Here is a 25,071-nt window from a genome sequence, read left to right as displayed (position 1 = left end):
TTTTACAATTTGTTTCATATTAGATTTTTCAATATTTTAAAAATTATTAATCATATTTTATGTTTAAACATCTTAGGAAATGTTAAATGAATGCACTTCTCAACTAGAACATTTAAGAATATTCAATTCTGTTCAATTGATCTTTGATATTTATGGTAAATTAGTAAAATCAATTAAAAACGAAACAAAATTGTTTATTTTGTATTCATTAGTTAACATATTTTGTTATAATTATTATATTTATTTACAAATAATAAAGGACGTTCTTTAAAAATACACTGAAGTTGAATCAAGTAAATATCTAGCCTGTATTGTAGGTTTGTATTACTTATAAGATTATTTAATTAAAAAGGTTGCTGTTAATATTAACAGCACATTAAAATTTAAAAACTATATTTTAAACTATATTCCCTATTAGAAATTTCCAAAATTCTTAGATAATGCTTATTAATTTATGATCAGAATATGATGATTTTTGTTCATTCTGATCAAGTAAAAACTTTTCTAGCCATTAAAAAAATATATTTAAAGATTATTCTTGTGTATTATTCAATTTTAACAACATTAGAGAAAGTTTTTGTAAACATTTTACTCTCAATAATAATCATTTATGATAGTAAGGCAGAACTTACATAATGAATTTATCATGTTAATAAAATTTATTTTTATCTTCCTAAGTGAAAAATCATTTGTATTTCTAACTTTTTAATAGATTTCATTTTTAATTAGTATTTTTTAAAATATTAAATTTATTTTTATTTATGTAATTATGACATAAAATTTAAAATAAAATATACAATTTTCGTGTTAAATTAGTATTAAATTATTTGTCAGAAAAATTTACAAAAAAAATTGTATTAAAACTGGATTCCATTTTATGTATTTTTAACAAAATATATATAACAGATAAGAATTCTTTGTAGGTTTAATAAATAAAATTTACACCGAATCATCCGAAACTTATAATTTATCGAAGTGATATATACTGCACTTTGATTAGACAAAACTTAATATTAAAATTATTTTAACAAATTACAAATAAAATATAATACATTCTGTTAAAACAAATATTTAATTATCAAAATAAAATTATTTATAATTTTTTAATTATACAGAACAGTTCTCAGATTATATTTCAATTTTTCTTTTAGCAAAGTTCAAAATTATATACATAGTTCATTAGATTTATTCAAAAATATTTTTGTAATTTTGTCTAAATATCATCCCTCTCGAACAAGCAAAACTTCTGAAAGAATGCTTATAAAATCAGAATTTTTCTCCATTAATTAAATATATTAATTTAATTTTTAAATGCCATAAAAGTATTTCAAAGTTAGGCTATTAAGAACATTAAAGCAGTATTTTCTTCTATCTATGTATGTCATCACTTCTCAGATGATGAAATTTGAAGGAAAGGTTAAAGAGGTCATGGAATCTTTTAACATTAAATATATCCAAGTTTTTATTAACATAATAAAGTTTATTCTTGTATTAATTTGGTTATTTTGTATAAAGTTAAAAAATAAAAACTCAAAGCATATTTTATTTAATACTTCTGATTAAAAAATAATAATTTTTTAAAAGTTATTCAACTTAAATGATAAAAGTTAATGTTAAGACTTTTTAATTTTATGTGAATAATATAAATAATATATTAAGATTTTATTTAAATATGCAAATTAAAATACATTGAATAATCACTGATCCGAGTCAGTGTTTTCTTTGTGCGTGATGTCTGATTTTGGTTTATTCTTTGTTTCGTGCTCATCACCTAGAAATGTATCCGATTTTAACTCATCAGAGGCTTTATCACTTTCATTATTATTCTTGACCTCGGCAGTTTTTTTACCTTCTGCCGGCAAATTGTCTGAGTCATTCTCAACGACAAGGTTCGCTTCTTTTAGAATATTTTCAGGTTTTGCTTCTCCAATAGATTCGATATTAATCATGATACCTTCATCATCTTTTGAGGGCAGTAAATGATGAATTGGACTAAGAACTGAATTTACATCAATTCTTCCAACTTTGCCCTAAAATAATAAACTGAAATTATATTTTAAGTAATAAATTAAAAAAATAAATAAAATCATTTTTATTGTTGTGCTTTGAAAATAAATATTTTTCATATATTTTCAAATTAAAATAACATATAAATAATACAAGATAAAAAAAATTACATAATTTCATTTATACACATGTTTTTATTTGCTTCAAAAATAATCAGAACTTAAAAATAATTAGCATTACAAATTTAAACAGAGTTGTGTGTAGATTTTCTAAAGACATTCTAAATTAACTTAAAATTTCTTTTTATTTAGAAGAAAATCAGTATTACATTAGAAATAAATAATGTATTATTTGAGTATATACAAAGTGATGCTTATTTCTTATGGAAATTAAAAATCTAAGTATAGTTCTTGTGCACAAGTCAATGATACTATGTTAATTAAAATAAAGTTTACCATTATTAAAAATTTTTTCGTTCGTTAATTCTTTCCATATTGGTTCAAATTTTTCAAACTTATGTAGAAAGAAGCAAAGATATTTCTCTCCTCAAATAATAAAAAACCTTATTTTTAGTATAAACTATTTTAATCAATCTGATTAGTCCATTAATGTACAGTACCGTCACTTCAACTTTTCATAATGTAGAATTATAACAGTTTCTGTTTATATATATATAATATCAAAATATATATATAAATATATATTAATTATATTTTATAATATATTAATTATATTATATATATATATATATATATATATCAAAATATATATTTTTATTTTAATTTATTAATATTTTGTTAAAAAAATTAAAATGTGTTTGAAGTTTTGTCCTTTGTTCTTTTGTTTTTTTAACCGAAAAAATCTTAAATGTTTTAAGAATGAAAATATTTTCAATTAATTTTATTTTAATTAACTTTATATCATTGGTTTATATGCAAGAACTATAATTAGATGCATGGATTGAGATTTCATCAAATAGTTTTTATATATAAATCCTAATACTTCAAAAATATGCATTCTAAAATATTCAAAATAAGAATTTAACATAGTGTAAGATTAATACTCCAAATTAATAAAATTCTGCTAAATCATTTATATTAATAATAAAATAATAATAATAATAATAATAACAGCTCTCCCATGGTCACCATCTGGTCGTGGTGGGAGAGCCCAGTAATTTTTACTGATCCATAGGGCAATGCAGGCTGAAGCACAAGCTCCTGGTAGGGACACCCATGCCAGTAAGGTCTATGGGGAAAAATGAAGCTAACAGTGACCATACCCACATTCTGTGGAGATATTTATCATGGTAGTAACCAGATCTAAGTATGATACTGGCTTGGACATCACCCGGGTTAACAAGGTCTGTGTTTGTGGGTTAGGCAGAGGCTCATGTTTGAAAAATAGGCCACAGTCTCCCTTGGTTACCGGTGGCAAAAGCAGCACCGGCCCAAGCATGGCTACTGCAATGCCCTCAACAGATGTGAAGAACCAACCTAGCCTTGGTGTTTCTGTGGCAATGCATCCACAGACCACAAAGGCTGGAAAATCCCACCAACAGACGAAATGGACAATAGAAATGAACGAGTTTATCATCCGTACTTAATAAACCATCACAAAACTTGAAACAAACATGACAGCATACAGACAACAACTACACCATAGATTCACACAACAATATCCTCACCTCACTATGGCCGAACAAAGGGTTGTTGATCAAAAAAGAACAATTATACACAACAACCTTATCCCAAAAACAACACTTAAACTTATCAAACAACAGGCTGCTGATCAAATACATCAACACACAGAAACATTTAACACTAATGAAGATCACGTAACCTGTCAGGATAATCCAGCAACAAGCACTGATTACAGCACACACACAACAACTACAACTATTGATACTACAGACACTTCCTCATCCACCACTGATAACATAGACATGGATTTAGTTAATATGCTCTCACTTATATTTCAAGAAACACTCACTAAATATACAAGTACAGATCCCACACAAAGACCACGAATACCAAAAATCAACACGTCAAAGGTAGTAGGAAAAACACTAAATTATGTAAACACTCACTACCACACTACATTCATTCAATTTCTACACTCTCAGACATTCATACATTAGTTTATGCTGGTCAGTCACGGTAGTGACACACCATGGACTGAAAATACAATCGCAGACAAATTTTTCACACACGAAAACACAGTTCTATCACAAGCCTGCCTGGCAGAGAAGAATAGAAACACAAATAAATGACATTAGACAGCAATTAGGCAGGCTGACACAATACACTAAAAACAACATAACACCCAAATTAAAGAAACAACTCAAACAAAAGAAACAAAAAGATTTTCAAGAAAATAAAAACACACACAAAACACAAACATCACAACACACACATTACAGAATACATCGAAACACTAAAACAAAAACACACAGCCAAAGCACGTAGATTCAAATGATACAAAATATGTTCACTACGAAAACAACAAAATAAATTATTCACAAACAATGAAAATCTTTTCTTCAGACAAATCAGTACCAAAACAAACACATACACAACACAGTGGCACACCAACAGAAGAACTCACAACTTACTGGTCTTCTCTTTGGTCCAGTGCTATTACACACAATGCTGATGCTGGCTGGATCGAGGAGGAGAACAAAAACTTGCATAACATACTAACCATAGTTGGTATGTTATGCAAGTTTTTGTTATGCTGAAATAAACGTACATGGCATCCACTACTCTGTTAACAGAACATACAACTGGAAGACACCTGGTGTAGACAACATTCACAATTTCTGGTACAAAAAATTTACATCACTGCACCAGGAACTAGCTAAACACCTAACACACATCATCATCAATCCACAAGACATGCCAAAATTTCTTACTCAGGGCATCACCTACATGAAACCTAAAAACAACAATACCACAGACCCCACACAATACAGACCAATTACATGTCTCCAACACTCTACAAATTATTGACATCCTGTATCGCAAACAAAATATACAAACATGTTGAAGAACACAACATTCTTAGGGAACAACAAAAAGGTTGCTATAGAAACCACAGGGGTTGCAAAGAACAGTTACTCATAGATTCAGTCATTCTACGGCAAGCACACAAACAACACAGAAACATACACATGGCATATATAGACTACAGAAAAGCATTCGACAGTGTTCCAAACAGTTGGCTGCTACATATCCTACACATGTACAAAATACATCCATCACTCATCGCATTCTTCCAAAACACTATGCAGCACTGGAGAACAACACTACACCTCAGAGGTTAGTAACATTTCCATACAACAAACCAAGTATTCATTAAGTGAGGAATTTTTCAAGGAGATTCCTTGAGTCCTCTCTAGTTCTGCTTAGCCCTGAACCCATTATCCAACATGTTAACACCTTCAGACTTATTCCGCAATCTCTAATGGCAAAATGGTTACAATATCAGACATGAAAAAACAACACACTTTACACTGTCACATCTCATGTATATGGATGACATAAAACTTTATGCATCCACACAAAAACAACTTCATCAACTCACAATACAAATCACACAGTTAAAGCAATAAACACATATATCATCCCAGTACTCACATATTCTTTTGGAGTTATACATTGGACTCACACAGATCTTGAGCAACTCCAAACAAAAACAAGAACAACATTTACTAAGCATAAACAACATCATCCTAAATCTGCCATAGAAAGATTAACCCTTCCAAGTAAAGATGGTGGATGTGGCCTGATTGACATAGTTAACCTTCACTACAAACAAATACAGTCACTGCGAGAGTTTTTCTACAAAAAACAAGAAACATCACAGTTACATAAAGCAGTAACTCTAGCAGACTCGAATAACACACCATTAAATTTACACTCACATCATATAAAAAGCATAGACACCATTAAGCAATCGTGGGCTCAAAAGGCACTCCGTGGCAGGCATCCTTATGACTTGGCCCAGGATTTTGTTGACAAAACTGCATCAAACAGCTGGTTAGCTCAGGAATGCCTCTTTGAGGAGACGGAAGGATTCATGATCGCCATACAGGATCAGGTCATAAATACTAAAAACTACAGAAAACACATACTCAAAGATATAACACTCACAAATGACATATGCAGAAAATGTCACATCATGCCAGAAACTATACAACACATCACCTCTGGTTGCAAGCTCTTGGCACAGGCAGATTATTTACATAAACATGATCAAGTAGCAAATATAATACACCAAGAGCTTGCAAAGAAACACAAATTAGTAGACATCCACAATCCATACTACAAATACATTCCACAGACAGTATTGGAAAACAACACGCACAAAATGTACTATGACAGAGCCATAATCACAGATAAAACAATTTACCACAACAGACCAGACATCACACTCATTGACAAACACAATAAAATCACACATTATAGACATATCCATTCCAAACACTCACAATGTACAAAACACATGCACTGAAAAAGTCAGCAGGTACACAGAACTTTCCCAGGAAATAAGGCATCTTTGGAGGAAGGATAGGGTGCTTATTGTACCTGTCGTTCTCTACCACACACACTACACAAAAGCCTGGGCACATTACAATTGAATAGAAACACATACATCACACTTCAGAAGGCCACTATGTTGAATACATGTTATATTGTGAGGAAATTCCTGAATACAGACACACATATACTGATACACTTCTTTAATTTTTGTTTTGGTTACTATGCCTTGACTTCAGTCCAGCATGGTACACAGCCACCAGTGTTAACCAAGTATATCTCACTTAACCCAACATAATAATAATAATAATAATAGTAATACAAACAATTATTTATTGTGACATCGTCACAATACCAGACTGTAATTTTTTATCATATTTTTAATTTATTCAATTTAAAATATAAGCTCTCCACCTCAAATCAGTAGTGCTTCCCTTATACATCATATTTTTCCTTTAACAATAGTCACGCTAGTCATCTATCTTCAAGGGAAAATTTCTGAACTGAAATAACATGACTTCCAGTTTGCATTGGAAGTTCATATATAGTTAACCAGGGCCTCTTGCCCCTAAGGTTTCCATATTTGGTCTTGTCTTTCATCTGTCTAACTCTGTTCTCAAGATTAAGGAAAGACAGCAACAGACGACAGTAGTAGGTATGAATGATGAATTTATTCATTTCTTGAGTACACTTCATCTGCTTGAATGGTTTACCAGCTTTGGTGATCAGTGGCTGAAGTACATTGGCTGGGGTGGTGTTTGTTGTCTGTTGTGTGTAAGTGACAAATGTGTTTAAGTCAGTGCTGCATTTGCCACTGGTGGTCAAGTGAGATTGTGATATATTTTTTGAACGTGAAACTTTGCTTAATGCATGAACACAGACTGTATTAACCCAGATGCTGTCTGAGTGAGTATTAAATTGTAAACATGTAACAACCACTTTTGTCTTCTCCACAGAAGTGGTATGCTTATATACCTAAAGCCAGGTGTTATAGATCAACTATTCCTGATAAGCAGAACAGATGCTATTTATCAGCCACCCATTCTGATTCAGATGCTGTCTGTAAATCACTTTTTGCTTCATTTCTCCCCATAGACTTACTAGAATGGGTGGCCCTACTGAAAGCTTGTGCTCCCCTGAGACATTGATCTATGGTTCATTGGAATTACTAAGCTGTCTTGCTTGAACAAGATGGTGACTAGCAAGAGCTAATAACAACAACTATTGTTGTTGTTATTATTAGCTAAATAATAACTATTGTTGTTAAATTTTATTTTCTAATCTAAACATTATTTAATTTAAAAATTAATTAAAATTAAGAAACTATTATATTTATTAAATGTATATTTATCTCTAATTAGAATATATCATTTCAACAGCATTAAGAGATATGGTTTAAAATATGTATGAACTTCCAACATTTATTTGAAGCATTTAAAAACTTAAAAATCAACAAAATTCATAAATTTATATATAATTTGGTACATTATATATTTTCTTTATTTTTAATTCTTAAATAATTAATCATTTAGTCATTATTTTACTTATAATTGAATAAACTTTATATTTATTTAATATGCCTTTGTGTCCTTATCTTAATTTAAACTTATGTCGTCTACTAGTACTTTATCAATTAACAGGACTTATTATACTGGATTTATGGATGCAACAATTAGGTCTTACAGATCAGAAATAATATTGTTCATTTAAATCAGGTGATTTAATTCAGTATAATAAGTCCTATTAATTGATAAAGTACTGGTAGATGACATAAGTTTAAACTTTATATTTTTCAACAGTTATTTTATATTATAGTATTAGTTTATGTAAACGTTTTATTCTTAATAGCTATTTATTCAAAATTTATCATAAGTGAAGAAACAATAAAAAGTGTTTTTGATTATTTCAAGTTGTAATATATAGGGTGACTATAATTAAAGTTTCCCTATTCAGAGTGCACTATAGCTGCACACTAGGGGTGCTTTACAGGAAAATACATGCAAAAAAAGAGTAAATAACTAAGGCCAATCTTAAAGTGTCATTTTAACCTGTTATTTTAAACATTATGAATAAAGTCAGCTTTTCATCACTTTCAAATTTTACACCTGAGCAATGAGGCACATAATGAGCAAAATATCTTACATTATTAAACAGCCTATGTAAAAAAATAAATACACTTTTCTTGTGTTTTTGTTGCTATGTTTTATGTATTTTCCTGTAAAATATCACCTAGTAGAAGTTTTTGAATTCAGTTGTTTTTGCAAAATCCTTTTCCACATCCTTTTCATGATCTGCATACAAATTTTGGTATCAATCTGCTTATTGATTACAGCTAGAGTATACTGAATAGGGAAACTTTAAGGCCTGTACGTTAAATCATATCTATAACAATTTAAAAAATAATTCATATAAAAGAATAAAATATAATATTGACTCTTATTTTCATGATGTTCAGATTCTTTTGATTTCATAAAATAGTACTGTCTAAAATGGAAACTTGCCTATTTGGAAAAAACTTCAGAACAGAGTGATTTTCTATGTTAAATTTTATCATAAGCCAGAAACCCAACTAACATATAAACAGAAGAGGTTTTTGGGTATGAAGAACTAATTTAACCAGAATAAAACAGAAAGTTAAGGTTCCACTTTCTCTACTCAAATAAGTATAAAAATCAAACCAAACCTCCAAGTACAACAATCACTAATAAAATTTCCACTATGTCACTAAACCAATAAACCAGCAAAGTAAAAATTTTATTATTAATATTAACCAGTAATTGGGTGTTGTTTTTTTATAACAATCACCACAAAGCATAAAAACTGAATTCTGAGAATGAGTTTGAATCTTTTTTAGAGAAATAAAGGTTATGCAGTGAGAGACATTCAGACAGAAGATCTTCATTAATGCTAGTCTTTGTTGGAATTAACCAAGGACAGAATCAAATTTTTTTAAGAATTGAAAACTTTCAAGAGTCTAATGGATTTCTGAGTAAGGGACTGTCTATAAATGACATCCACACTAGGAGAGAGGGAGGTTAAAACAGCAGGGGGGTTGAGCTTCAGTGGATGTCTGTTTATCTCATTGAGGCAGAGTATTAGCAAAGCAGCTTCTTCTAATTTGGTTTACAGAATTGCATTTGTTCTCAAAATTTAATCAATCTATTTTGATTAAACTTTGCCATTTTCCATTAATTGCAATGAGGAATCCAAACATACAATGAGGGTCCATGACTTTGTCAGTTTAACCCCTTTGTATATAAAACAATGTTCATGCTCTCTAATGCAACTGTGCATGCCTAATGAGATTTAGGCCTAGGAGTCAAAAATAAAAACAGCATGGAGTGCACCTAGTGGAAAATAGCTGCAAAAACTGAACAAAACACAAGAACAAAGTAATTGATGGAGAGTGCTTTGTTCTTGGATCACTTCTGAGGTATGAGGATAACCTCTATTATGGTAGCAAGTGCAAAGTTCACCTGTCCGCAAACATCGGGCACAAGGATTGCATCTACATCTTCTGTACCTAACAAGTGCAAAGATTGCTTCTTTGTTTCCAGCTCTGCCTCAATTCTATCTTGGTACAACAAAGTTGCATGATGTCCTAGTTAAATTTTATTGGACTGCAATTTAAAACCTAGATTTGAAGACCTATGAATTCCCACTGTCATTCATCTGTCTGTCCTTTCTTAATCTCGAGAACAGTGTTAGATAATGAAATTCAAGACCAGATATGGAAAGCTCAGGGGCAAGAGACCCCAATTAACTATATACATACATCTGATGCAAAACAGAAGTCATGTTATTTAATTCAAAAATTTTTGTCTAAAAGGAGTTAGATAGATGACCAGCACAACTCTATTGCTAATGGAAAAGTATGACGTACAGGGGCAAGACACTACAGTACTAATTTGAGGCAGAGAGCATATACAGGTATCCCTCGTATAATAAAGTAGTTACATTTTAATAAAATGCTGTATTATGTAAATCCATGCTATACGAAACAAAGGACTAATGCAAAACACGGAGTTAGGTTCCAAAAGTTAGCAAAAGTATACTATTCTTTTTCATAATTAAGAGAAATACATTTATTAAAGCAATCAATACTTTATTTCCAATCAATAATTAACTAATAAACACAATTAAAAGTACTGCTAATATTAATTTTAGTTAAATGAGCATGTTTTCTTTTTACAAAGTACCATCATCATCATCACAGCATTTTTGTTGTTCTTGATCAGAAATATCAGCAAACATTTTCATATTTTTTATTTTTATCTTAAAAATTTTTTAAGGACAATGAAATAAAAATATGTTATTAATAAAAAATTTGTTCTAGCTGGTCATGTTTATCCAGTCGTACAGAGCAACTTTTTCCAGAATTTGTATTTGAATACCAAATTGTTCGAGTACTGAGATACTGCCATATTTCATTTGTCATTTTACGAATGATTGCTTACCTACAGTTAAAAAAACTTTAACAACACTTACCTAAAAATGTTTAAATAAACTTTAACTTTACTAAATATGATGATTAATCTATGAAAAGAAAACACAGTGACAGTAAGGGCTAAAGTCTGAGAGCAATGACAATGACATCTGGTTTATAGGAAAGTTAGTGCAATTTTTTTCTTCCTTATCTTATCAGTTTTCATTAAAATAAACCTGATAAAAGACAAAATAATTTGAAAATTTCAATATTCTAAAATCTGTAGGCAAATTTGATACAACATGCATGCTACTTGAATAAAAAAAGAAAAAGTTGAATAACGAAGTTTACACTTAAAAATTGTGAAATTTTGTATGGGGGATATCCCCAATTTTCAAACCATGTTAGAGTGAAACTTTGTTGTAGAAGTATCATGTTATATGAGGGATACCCGTATTTTAAATTAAATAAATTAAAAACATGATTCAAAATTGCAGCCCAGCATTGTGACAATCTCACAATAAATAATTGCTCATATTGTTTATGCATTTTATTATATTGCCTCCCAAAGTATTTGAATTCCTAGTACAAGGTCTTGGAAATGAGAACTTCAAAGAATCAAATACAAGTAGTCTTCAATTTTTACATTCAAATATTCTCATTTCTAGTTGAAATCACTTTGGATTAATTTTGATTAAACCTAGTAATAAAATTTTTATGTATGCAAAAGTGATTTTACCACAGTGCCAAATGAGTGCCAGATTACATCATGATATATTAATGCTACTAATTATTACTTAAATGTCAAGTAATTTGGCCTAGAGTTTGATCTGCACAGCAAGCAGGAGTTGCAGGTTTGAGTCCCATTTTGAGCTGATTCTTTTCTTCACGGAACTTTCTAAATTAATTAATAAATATTAATTTAATTATAATTATTAAATTTATCAAGAGATGATGATGGCTAATACCTCATCTAGAGGTAGAGGTATCTAGAGGTAGAGCCAAATTACCTGACATTTAATTAGTAATTAATATAGTCTGATGCAATTTGGCAATTGTTTGACATTAATCTATAAATTGGGTTTATGGATGTTTATATTTAATTTTATTATAAAAATGAACGTAACTATTTGACATATATCTGGCATAATACATTATTTATTATTGCTGATTTAATAATTCTCCGGTAAGATTCTGTATCAATCAATTCAAATATTTTTCATTATTACATATTTTATCAAATATTTTTACAAGTTAATAAATATTCAAATAATATATTATTCAATGATCAGAATCTTAGCATTTAAAAATGAGCAATTTCTAATTAATTGGCCGATACTGGGAATCTTATTCCTACAATAATTTCTTTATTCTTATGTAAATGTTGACTGAATGACAAATTAATTATCAGTCTTATAAATAAATAAAATATTACTTATAATAATAATTTTATATTACATTATTAATTTCCTTGTATACATTGTTGAATTATTAGTTTGCAGTAATTTCTGTTAAGTACTATACATGAAAATGAGTAATGGTTATCTAACTTTCACATACTAAGAAAATATTGTAATTTAAGCTCAGTCATGAGAAACCTGTGGCCTGCATGCAGCCCTTGAGGTGCTAAGTTGCAACCCTGAAGCTTTGTCAACAATTTTATTTTCCTGTTTTTTTTTTTTTTTTGCCTTGTGTCATTATGCACTCCTAATTAAGCTGATATGATGAAAAGAACATTTAAATTAAACTTGACAAAAAAAGATAAGAATAAACTATATATTATTAGTCTGTATATCATTAGTATATGTTATTTTAGTACCTAGTGTACAGGAATATCAAGTATATTGATATTCAACAGACTCAAAAGCCTCAACTCCTTAAGAAAAATGCATGCAGCCAACTGGAAATCTATGTAATTCACTTGTGGCTTGTACCCAGCAAAGGTTGCTCATCATTGGCGTAGAACATCAAGGATTTGAAAGCTTTACACTTATCAACCCTTTCAAACACTAGATTTAATTTGCTGACTTCTTTTTATGTTAATATGAAATAAGAATAAATTATGAATAGAAAGAATTTTTATTATTAAAAAAAATCAAGTAAGAATTAATATTTTTTATTAAATGTAAAAAATCAAAAATCAAAATTTTGTGTTTTAATTTAATAAAATTTAAAAATATATCAATTATTATTTATAATAATTATTATTATTATATTTAAAAATATAAAAATAAATTTGTCCCTCATCCCCATATAAGTCTTATCAACAACTGTCTAACAGATTGATTACCCTGTTGGAAATTACTAACAACCATATTGGCAACATCTAGTTTAAACTAATGCGCACTTATTATGTTAAACAAATTTAAAAATAATGTAACATTTACATTATTTTATGCTATGTTGTGTTTAAAAGCATTTAACAATAACTGTTTTATATTTGTATGTACAAATTTAAACACTTATTATATTTATTCATCTTAATTTTTATGGTGAAACAATTTCTCTGCAATAAGCAACCTTAGTGTTGTCACCAGCTGGTTTTTAAATTCATGGTCCGGATTGATCATTAATTTGTCCGGTTTTTGTAGAAATTGTGAAGTTATGATAAAACAAAATAAATTTATAAAAATATTTGCGAGTATTTTATTTTAACAGTCAAAGACTTTAATTTCACACCCCCACCCAAACTTATCCCCAGGCTAAGAGTGACAGAAAATATACTTTTAAAATTCTAACTTCCAAATATCTCTGGCAAATATTAGGTCTGTTCCAACACAAGTACTTAACTGGTTTAAAACTAGCATGTGCATTATTCAGTTCTTGGCTGTAAAATGGCATTGCACGTGCCTCGTACAGTTTCAAATTCAAACCAGTCAGGGACTTGTGTTGGAACAAACCTATTGTCTGGGTCAGAAATTTTGAAATGGTGGCAATACTAAGCAACCTACTTGGAAAGAAATCCATATCTCTTATTCATTCTTACAGATTCAAAAAACTAATTTTTATAGATTTCAAAATACATAATATATAGCATACATATATTAAATAATAACTTTCTCATTAAATATTTTCATAACTTTTTGGATAAAAATGATTTTTTATTAAAAACAACACACACATTTTGACTGGTTAATGTACACGCTAAGCTTACATACAAAATATAATTGTTCCAAAGTAAATTTTACAATCAGATTTCAACTAGAGAAAGTCTAGGAAAAATTATCTGCATTAACCTGTATAAACTATTTATTAGGTATATTTATGTAGAGAGTGTCCCAAATAATCTGACCCAGCCATTATCTCATTTATTAGTGATTGAATGAAATTTGAACTAAAATTACATCCTATATTTTGCCTAAATTTTCAGAATACCAGTTTGAAAATAAGATCACATTTTTAATTTTCAATTATTTTTCCAACTTAAAAAACTTTTTTAAAAGCAATGAGGCAGTTATTTCCCCATCGCTTACTTAATCTAAATTGTCAAAGGATTGCATCACACAAGTATAAGAATCAACTACTATGCTTTGATACATTCAGCTTCTATATGTATTGCATATAAAAACATACAATAGCAAAAATAGAGAAATAAATTTTATAATAGCTAAGCAACTGTTTTTAAATTCCTAAAATTATATTATGTGGCATTTCAAAATACTTTTTGTAATTGTCAGTTTTGGGGCTTACAGAGTATAACAAGATAAAGCATGGAAATATAATGAGAAAAGATAATGCATTTTTATTTTTGTAAATAATGTAACATCATTACTTGTACATGGTCATAATTTAAAATGAATAATCAAAAAATAAATCATATAACCTATAAAATCATAATGCTTTTTGAAAATATTATCAAAATTTCAATGTTAATATGTTATAAATTCAAAAAACAACATCTACTAACTTGATCCATTTGTTATTTATACTGATTTATTCTGAATCAGCCTTTATGGGATTTTAAATATACAGTAGACTCCCCTATAACACGGGCTCATATAACACGGATTTGTATAACACGGCTAAAACATTGCGATCGTGTTTGTATAGAAGAGACTCGTATAACATGGTAAAACGTCATCGCTAACTCGTGTCACGATGGGATTGGTCGAATCTGGACCAATAGCGGATATTGTACAAACTGTTGAGTTTAAACGAGCACTGGACCTACTAAAAAACATTTATTATTCAATGGCCATAAAAATTATATTTTTATTAATGATGTCTCCAAAGTTAAGTTATTTTTCTGCAAAAAATTCGCTGATCAGGAAACACGTGTCCGCCGTTCGATGAGTTGCTCCGCGATGAAAACAAGCTTAAGCAATGGCGTCGTCGAATGGTGCACACTCAATAAGTAATCCTACAATTTTTTGTTTATAGCATAGTTTGTATGGATTATTCCCAAAAAATTATACGTGATTTGGAAATGTTGAGTCAAATTAGTCTAGAATCGATTAATTTTATGGAAGAAAACCTTTCAAACAGCTGTAGCCCCTAAACTGCACATGCCAGGCTGTGATTGGCTCATGTATTTAAGTGACTCGTACAACACGGATTCATATAACATGGAATATATCTACTGTGTTATAGGGGGGTCTACTGTAATAATTTTAGCTTTTCTGACTAAAATCACATTTAGCAAAAAAATTTTCAAAATCTATATATTTTACATAGTCTTTATGAATGTTTTAAGATATTTAATAAGACTTTAAATCTTTAACTTTGATAACACCTCATATTTTTTGATACATCCATTCTCATTCAAATAGATTAAATTTCTCATTATGCTTTCTGTATTGTCTTGTATTCTGCATTCCTTCAAACTAAGATTAAATAAATAAAAGGAAAAAATTTTATTAGCAGTTGAAACATCTAACAGCTCTCTAAAATTACAATATTAGATAAATTTTAAAGTATATTTCAACAACAATAATAAATATAATCTCATTTTCAACAGATATATCAAAATTCAAATAAAACATGCTTTAAACAGTACTTCTTTTTATACAGTTCAAATAAAAAAAAAGTAAAATAAGAATGCTTCAAATAAATTATTTGGAGCAATCTTAAATTTATAAATCAAATTTTAAATACAATTTATAAATTATTTCAGTTTTTCGCAAACCAGAATTGGTATTCTGAAGAAAAAAATTTCTAAAAAAATGAATATATTAATATTAAAGATAAAAAAAATTTTTAGATCTAATTGTTACAATCATAATCGATTAATTATCTAGTAAAATAAAACTGCAATGCAGAAAAAAAAGACATTTTAAATAGATATTCATATATTTATTTTTCTTTTTATTTTGGGTATTTAACAAAATACACAACAGATATTAAATCTGTTGTTTATGTTGAATATAATTTTTATGACTTCTTTAAATCTTGGACAGTTTCAAAAAATTTTAGAACTTGAAAAAACAGAGTTCAAAAACTTCAATTCTGTTTTTCAGTTCAAGTTCATGACTATTTTTCAATTCCTTCTATTTTTAAGTTGAAATGGAAGTTTCTAAATTTTTTGATCCACCATTTACAAGATATAAAAAAAAGTTATATAAATTTTTCCATTTTCTTTCGTAAAAAATAAATTTTATCTTAAAAGGAATACATCCGAAGAGTCTAAAAATGCTTTTGTTTATTTTTCACGAAAAAGAAAAAAAATACTTTTTTGTAGAGTTTTGTAAGCCTAGAACATCATAATAACTTCAATTCATTATTTTTAAATGGTGTTCTAATAAAAAATTTTTTTGAAATTTATAATAAAATTTACTCATTTCATTAAATAATTATTCAGTGTTATTAGTTAAATATGGCAAATATTTAATTTTTCAAGTTAATTGGATATTTATTTTTCTTTATCTCAAAATATCTTACAATCAATTATTTCTTTAAATTTATGTGATCAGTCTTAAAAAGAAAGTTTTAATATAAAGTTTTTTGAAAAGATGTTACAAAAGTTAAATCAAACAAAAAATGCAAAATCAGAGCCATTAAGAGCTTATATGGGGCCCAGTGGTAGAAAAAGTCTCTTTTGCTATTTTTTCTGAACAAATAAAATGCACAAAATGATTTTTTATTAAATAAAAAAGCAATCTTAAAGATTTTATTTATTTTTTGGTAAAAATAACATCAATTTATTGGGTAGGAACCACTAAGGTCCCCTAAGTTTAGTCCAGGCCTGAGGAAAAAATCTCCCCCTCCCCCCTCAGTGGCACTATGCAAAACAGATATAAAGTAAAATGATAAGATAAATATCTTATGTATAAATAACTGATATTTTCTGAAATTATAAAAATGATAATCACTTATGAAAACAGGATGATTCCATCAGATGTTAGAAGGGACGTAACACAGAAATAGTGAAGTGGATGTGGCTGCATGTCATTATTGTATAGTTATAATTCATTTTATTTTAGAATATTATATTTCTCTTCCTTCTTTTCTATTGCTATTATCTTTCCCTCTGGAATTTTCCTTCAACTCATTCTTAACAGCATAACAGCAGGTGGTCCCTTACGAACAATGGGACGGTATGCAACCCTCAGGGCAGACTATAGACCACGAGGACATTCTTAAGAGGGAACTGGATGAGAGGAGATGTGTGACGAGAGGAGAGGAAGCGCTCCAGCTTTTGTGGTGCCACATGGAGAAGACAAAGATAGAAGAGAAGTGAAATCCTGATAGTGAAAGTACAAGAGTACTACTTCGTATTTGACTTAATAAAAGGCTTGATGAACAAAGCCAATATTCATCGTAATTAGAAAAGGTTCATCCTTTAGATCTATTTCATCAAGAGCACTGCCAATAATTTTGGGTACCCCTCTTTTTTGTTGTCTTCTACTTTCTTCTTTGCTCTAACTCTACCTATTCTCTTAAATTAATAGTAGTTAGTTATAAGATATATATATTTGTATTTGTCCTTTGTAAAATATTAATTAATTAATCCAATTGTTGCAATATTTCAATTTGTGCTTTTCTATTATTGTCGGTTATGGTATTAATGTGTATTTGTATCAGGGATAGCGATTGTAAAGCTGACATCCTACATAAGATCCTGTATTCGGCTATGTGAATTAAAGATTCTTATTTTACTAAACTTAGTTTCTTTGTCTAGAAAAATTCACACGTATCTTAACAGGGACCACTTTTTATTCAGATTTAAACATTTTTTGGAACAAAATTCTATCATCACAATTTACACTTACAAAAAGAAATAGAAAATGGAACATGATTATGTTATTGATGTTTGTATTCCATTTTCTGTTCCTTTTTTGTGTGTGTGGGTTCTGATGATGGATTTTGGTCTCAAAAAATGTTTAAATCTGAATAAACAGTGAACTCCTTTATTGTTTCTAGCATTACATTTTATTCTAAAAATGATAATTATTAAAAAGTAAATTTTTTGAAATTAATATTTAAGTTATATTTCAAATGATATTTTTATAAAATTGCCAAACACAAGCTTTGATGATAAAGTATTAAAGTTTGTGTTTTATTATATACAATATTTTTATTTATAAGTATTGTTTAATTTAATTAAATAGATTTGAAAATTATAAAGAAAAATCTCTTCTGAAACATTGAACAAGATTTCTCTCTTATGCACATGTATTTTTTTTTTCAAATTTGATTTATTTTATACCAGCATTATATTCAGAAACTAAATTAAGTCTTTTGAGTCCCCAAGATAAAGTTAATCAAATGATTCAACAATTAGTACCGTAAACAAATTTTTGCAATTTAATTATGGTAATAATAATGTTATAATAGCATTCTACGTGAACAAGTTTGACTTTAGTTACATCCTATAGACTGTAATAAGACACACTATCAGTAGTAAAAGACAAAAGAGGTGCAACTAAGAAAATTTAGAAATATCAAATGTTTGAATAAACTTCAATGTAAAAATATACAAAATTATGTGATATTTATTTTATTAAATATAACTGGTTTATATCAATCAAATATATTATACAAGCAATAATTACATGAAATTACTAAACAAATCACAACATAAATACAATAATCTAATATAATTAAACTTATAAATCTATAAATCCAGACCACACAGCGGGGTGTATAACAAAATAATTAACTTATGTGAACCTTTAACTACTGCATGATATGATTCACAATTAGAAATCAAATGTTTTCTTAACCCCTTCCGGGTTCTTCCTCAGGAAAAATGAGCAAGATCTTCTAAAACAAATACGAATACAAAAATTTTTGAACCTAATCGAACAATGTAAATTTTGAATGTCCAGTTTCCTCATCATATCCGTTCACGTGCTGTGTCTAAGAATGTTCTAAATTAATGATCCATGTGCAAAAATGGATTTTAAATCACAATTCAGAACCCGTAAATAAAAATGCACAATGTTTGAGATCGTATAACCATAACAAATGTTTACGTGTTCCTGTAGCATCCGTAAATAAATTCAATAAAGTTAACTTTCGTTGTGTGGTATAGACTGCCAGGCCATTGATAGACATATTTCATCCCTTGAATTAATGCAGGTGGATGTCTTGTATGCTTTAAAAATCTCAACTGCTTCCAACCATTTGAGGTGGTCAAGTTGTGGGGTGGTGACTATTAGTTTCGCTCCTGTGAAGTCTGCCACAATATCAGGATCCATGGTGTACGTGGAGAGCAATGTGGTACATCTGTTGTGTTGTATATCTGACTTATGTTCTTTTATCCTGACCTCCATTGACTGTTTGGTTGATCCTATATATACCATATCTCTATTAAACCTGTTGTCCCTGATAGGGACCATATAGATGCCTGGCATTTTGTTTGGGTTAGAGGGGTCTTTTCCGTTGCATAATAAATCAAAAATAGTGGGGCATCTCCTATATGTAATGTTGACATTATGCTTCTTTGCAATGCCGGTGTATACAGATTTCAAGAAGGGGTTGTAAGTAATAGGTATCCCTCTCCTCCTCCCTTTGGTTATCACTCTGATTTACTGTCGGAATATTGGAGGTCTCCAGTGCCCATTTGTGGCATTCTGAGATTCTTTGTATTAGATTGTAGTAACCATGTGCTTTGGCTATGCCTTCTATGTGGTTTAACTCTTCATTGAGTGCTATTTGTGAAGACGAATGCAAGTATGCCCTTCTAACTAAGGCCCGAAAGGCAGCCATCTTGTACTGAATGGGGTCACACGAGGTAATTGATATGTAGGTGGATACTACTGTCGGTTTATGATAGACTGATGTGATGATGTTAGACCCCTCAATTCTGATATCTAAGTCCAAGAAATGGTTTCTAGTTTGGCAGTGCTGTTCTATGTCCAAGCATAGCCCATAAGGATTATCGTTCATCTTGTTGACAAACTGGGTGAGATTGGGTGTTGTTCTCCAAAAAATAATAAAATAATATCATCCACATACCTTTTGTCTAGGATGATGTCTTGTAGGAAACCTGGAAGGGTCCTGTTCTCCAGTTGTCTTACAACTAATTCACATAGGTCCCCGGACACAGGACTACCACCCCATCAAATTGGAATACAGAACTGTAACATATTAGATGAGCCAATTCCAGTACATGTTGGTGTAGTACAGTACTGTCCACTCTTGTAAACAGGAAGTCCCTAAGAGCACAGAAACAGGGTAGCAGTTCAATAGAGGGGTACAGTGATCTGAAATCCAACACCGTAATGCAACTAGAAGTGATTACCTTAAGGTGTTTAATTAATTCAATTAATTAATAATTAAACTGCTAAATTGCTATTTCTTTTTTTTCTTTTTCCTACATATTTAACACCTCTGTTAATACATACATCTTTATATATATACATACATACATACATACACATATATATATATATATATAAAGGGAAACAAATTCATTTAATCACTTTTCAGATGTTGAATTGAAAAATATCTTATTCTAATAACAGTAGGTCTTTAAACTTTTGTGTTAAAAATGACTTTTAGAACATTGCTATTGTAACCAGAAGATTGATTAAAAGTCTTCAATAATTTATATATATTTGGGAAATATTCTTTTGGTAGCTGATCAAGTACTGGGCCGTGCATTTTGGAAAATCTTTATTATTTCAAAATTTTCTCTCCACAGTTTATACTCTGCTGTTAATATATTTAATTGCAGTTCTCCAAGTCTGTATTGTATCTAATATTGCAACTTTTCTTCAAGATCATCATTATTTTGATCAAATCCTAGAATTAAAATATTTAACATTTTGAAACCATCTCTGTTTTATGAATTTTTCATTCAAATGATTCAAAAATGAATCCAGAATTGGAATTAAAATATTTACACGATAATATTCTTCAGGTGAATTTGTAATTTTAATATTATATCTTTTTTAATATTATATCAGTGCATTTTTTCCAACTATTTTTGAAATTGGATTTAATGTGCATTCTCATCATTGATTTCATTATAAATATCTTTAAATTTTACACATAGTTTTTTAAAATAAAAACATAATAAACATTGCAGAAGATTAAGTTCTAAAAATTGTACTTTCAACTGTTTGAAGAGTGACACAAATCTGTTGATTTAGATCGTAGGAATTTACTAAGTGGCAATGCATAATAAGTTACACCTTTCACACTATTTCAAGCAAAACAGTTTAATTAAATGTTTCTTAAAACTACTGGAAAGTGTGTGGAAGTGTGACTTATTACAATAGACCCACGATAATCCGACAAATGTTTTGCAAGGCAGTGTCAGATGATCAAATTTGTCTGACTATAGATTACTGCCACCAACCCCTTGTAGTCCGGAACTTTTTGAAAAGGAGTACCTTGTAATCCGACAAATTACATACTTATAAAAATGGTAAGATCAAATCTATTTGTACTACATAATATACAATATGGGACTTAGTGAATTAAACAACACAATAGATAGCATAGGGTTTATTATAAAATTAACGTCATTAACGCTAAAGCACTTGCAAAAAAAAATAATAACTAAACATATTGATGTCAATCAATTACATACAACATATGTAAGTATTTCCAAGGTACATACTATGTATGATCTTAATTTGAAAATAGATAAACAAATAAATTTATGGTGCATGCAAAATATTATAGGCATGTACATAATTCAGGCATTAATTTGAACTTGCAATTAGGATGCCAGACATTCAGTTTTTCAATAATTTGTTCTTAGTCTGGCAACACAAGATATTATTTTTTCTACCTCTTTTGAGGTCTACCTGAAATATTTATACAGTATCTCATAAAATAAAAATTTTATTTTTAAAACATTAATAAAAAATATGTTTAAGTTGAGTTTTTCAAGAGATCAAACTATAGGAGACATAACAGAGAACAATGATTTTAGGGCAAGATCCCCGTCAAAAAAATCCACTTTGCTTCCACTAATATGTAAAACAGATCTTAAATCTAGAAAAGCTGGTCCTTAGGGTAAGATGGTTACTGGAAGGATGTTATATATATTGATAAAACATGTTTTTCACTTTATGACAGTGAAGGAGATGGATACAGTGAAAAGACAATTCATGTCTAAATCTTGAATATGTCAACTTAACAAAGTTTGGAAATAATTTTCACATGATGCTATAAATAACATGTGCACAATGTCCTCTTATTTAGAAATTGTCATCCTACTTGCAATTATGAACTCATCAAACAGTTTTAGCTCATCACCAAGAGTATTGCTAAAAAGAATAAAAAATCTTATGCACTGCAGATATATTCATCTTTTACTGAAATTTTTTTTCAAAACCACCAAAGGCACATATATGTATACTTCACCTTTAGTTCTCTCTCATTCACTGTTTGTGTATCAATCCAAACTTTGATATTATTAGACACGCCTATTTGAACTTATATCTTAAAGATAAGTTTCTGGTAATTTTCACCTCTCTATATGTTGTTACTTGTTTTCTCTCAGAGTGTTTAGAACCGAATATCAATCAAAACCATACCTTTCATACTTTTCCAGCTTAGATTTATTTAAGATAAACAAACATTTTTGGTTTATTTGTTAACCTGCTTCAGGATTTAATGCTGATGCTAAACTTAAAGCAGGTTTATGAATAAACTCCAATTGGAAAAGTATGAAAAGTATAGTTTTGTTGTTAGTTGTTCCAGCATTTGTATTTTGAATCAAATATGAATTTTATCATATGCTAGTTTTTTTTATAGCAAATGAGAGTTGAACAGTTAGTTATTATTAATATTAAAATCCCTTTCTGTTTAGTTCTTTTTAAACGTTAATTTAATATTTACTATCATTATTATGGTGTGGGTGGTATGTATCCTACACATGCATAATGGTATGCTGGACCAAGGTCAAAGAATAGCTAAAAAATTATTTTGGTTAGAGGATAATCATTTAATGTATCTACATTTAAAAATTTCTTGTTGGAAGTGAAACTTCCAACAAGAAAGTGTCATTTCCATTCATTTTCTGGACATCTCCATCAATCTTAAAGGTGGTAGCATACACACCAACATATACTAGAAACCCATGTACCAGCCAATCTTTATCTCATATAATTCAAATTTTTCCTAATAAATCCTTCCTAACACATCATTCACTGTTCTTGTAAGAAGCAATGTACCTGGCTCTGTGACAAAAATTTTTTTTTTAATTTCATTTACTTACTATATTGTATGTTAAAAACATCAAAAAAATTACTAGTATATAAAATATAATTTAGCATTGAAAGTATGCAATAAATAATAAAATAAAACAAATACCGTATATCTCGGCAAATAAGATGATAGTTGAACCATAAAAAATGGCCCCGAAAATCTGGGGTTGTCTTATAGGACAGATACAAAAAATTAGATTGAAATTTATATAAATTAAAACCATTATAAAAAGACAGACAAACCGCAATTATTTACTAGAAGAGAGTAGGGTATGTGCACAAAATAGAATAGCCCATAGGATGTTTTTGTAAATAGTCAAGTTCATTACCCGAATGCCCGAATTAGTGCATATGTTTGCAAAAATCACCAGATGCAAGAAAATAAAATTTGTTCATTCGAAAAATTACAAATAGGACATAATTCCATATATGCTATACAGTATTATTATTCAGATAATGATTGCTGATCTAAACTAAACTCATAGGCTGTTGATAGTTTGGGGGTCGTCTTATAGGACAGATATATGTTAAAACTATAAAACTTCAACGAAAATTTATACATTGTCTTATCTGAAGGTTGTCTTATCCGCCAAGATATACGGTAATCAATTTTTAAAGCAAGATACACAGCAAACTTTTATGATGCTCATGAGCAGGGTTGAAACATGCAATGTTGCAGTGTAAACTCCTCCAATTATAGTGTTGTCACTGGCAGTGAATGTGTTAAAAGTTTTATCACATGAATATCAGTTGAATATTTATCACACATACAAAAACATGAGGCTGCAAAGATGCAAGAAGCTGTAAATTGTAGACACAATATTGCAAGATTTTATTCCCAATATTAATTTCATGTACAATGGGATGCCATTTGCAAAATTTGCCTCTCACACTGAAAAGCTGCAACCCAATGTAATGTGTTGTATAGTTTTGTGCATGATAAACCATTTTCTGCAAGTGAGTAAGTGTTTTCATTAAAATTTCTCATTTATGCTCATTGTTGGTGTTTTATGGTTTTATTTAAACATATCAAAGCATAAATTTGTTATATTCTGTCAATGTTGTTCATGTTTTTCTTTGGAGTTGTTCTAGTTCCAGTACATTTGTTTTTTTAGGGTTCAAAAACAATTTAAATATAGCATTTTATAAGTCATAATAAAATGTTTACAGCATACAGTCATAAAAGTTAGGATTACAAAAGCAAGAAAGAGTCTATTGTAATTTCATAAAAAAATATAACACAAAACATTTATAATTAATTATTATTTTTCAACAGAATCTATCTAAATCATTTAAAAATAATATACTGTGGGTGACTGGTTAACGAACAGTTCAGTTAATGAACACTTTCGCGAAAGATTTTTACGTTTGGACAATGAATACATGATCAGATAACAAACACCTCACAGAACAAACACAAGAAGAAGTGATTTAAATAATGAATACCAATTGACCAATTGGTCTTCCTTTGTCTTCGGGCAACAATTTC

The 25,071-nt window shown here is 29.2% G+C and overlaps 1 protein-coding gene across 2 annotated transcripts in view; it reads right to left on the bottom strand.

The window, feature by feature from the left end:
* Positions 1 to 1,643: 1,643 nt before the first annotated feature.
* The window catches only part of Cog8 (conserved oligomeric Golgi complex subunit 8), a 116,167-nt gene continuing 92,739 nt past the window's right edge, over positions 1,644 to 25,071 (bottom strand). Inside the window, exon 13 of one of the 2 annotated variants that reach the window (XM_067281888.1) lies at positions 1,644 to 2,030. In XM_067281888.1, coding sequence (XP_067137989.1) covers positions 1,698 to 2,030 — 333 coding nt within the window. In that variant the 3' untranslated portion in view covers positions 1,644 to 1,697. The remainder of the gene's footprint in view (positions 2,031 to 25,071) is intronic. The other variant, XM_067281889.1, reaches the window with a different exon arrangement.

Source organism: Centruroides vittatus, unplaced genomic scaffold (assembly GCF_030686945.1).
Source record: "Centruroides vittatus isolate TY-2023 unplaced genomic scaffold, ASM3068694v2 contig_927, whole genome shotgun sequence".
In the NCBI taxonomy this organism is placed as follows: Eukaryota; Metazoa; Arthropoda; class Arachnida; order Scorpiones; family Buthidae; genus Centruroides; species Centruroides vittatus.
The sequence above is the reverse complement of the archived record's forward strand: the minus strand, read 5'-3'. Positions and strand labels throughout refer to the sequence as shown.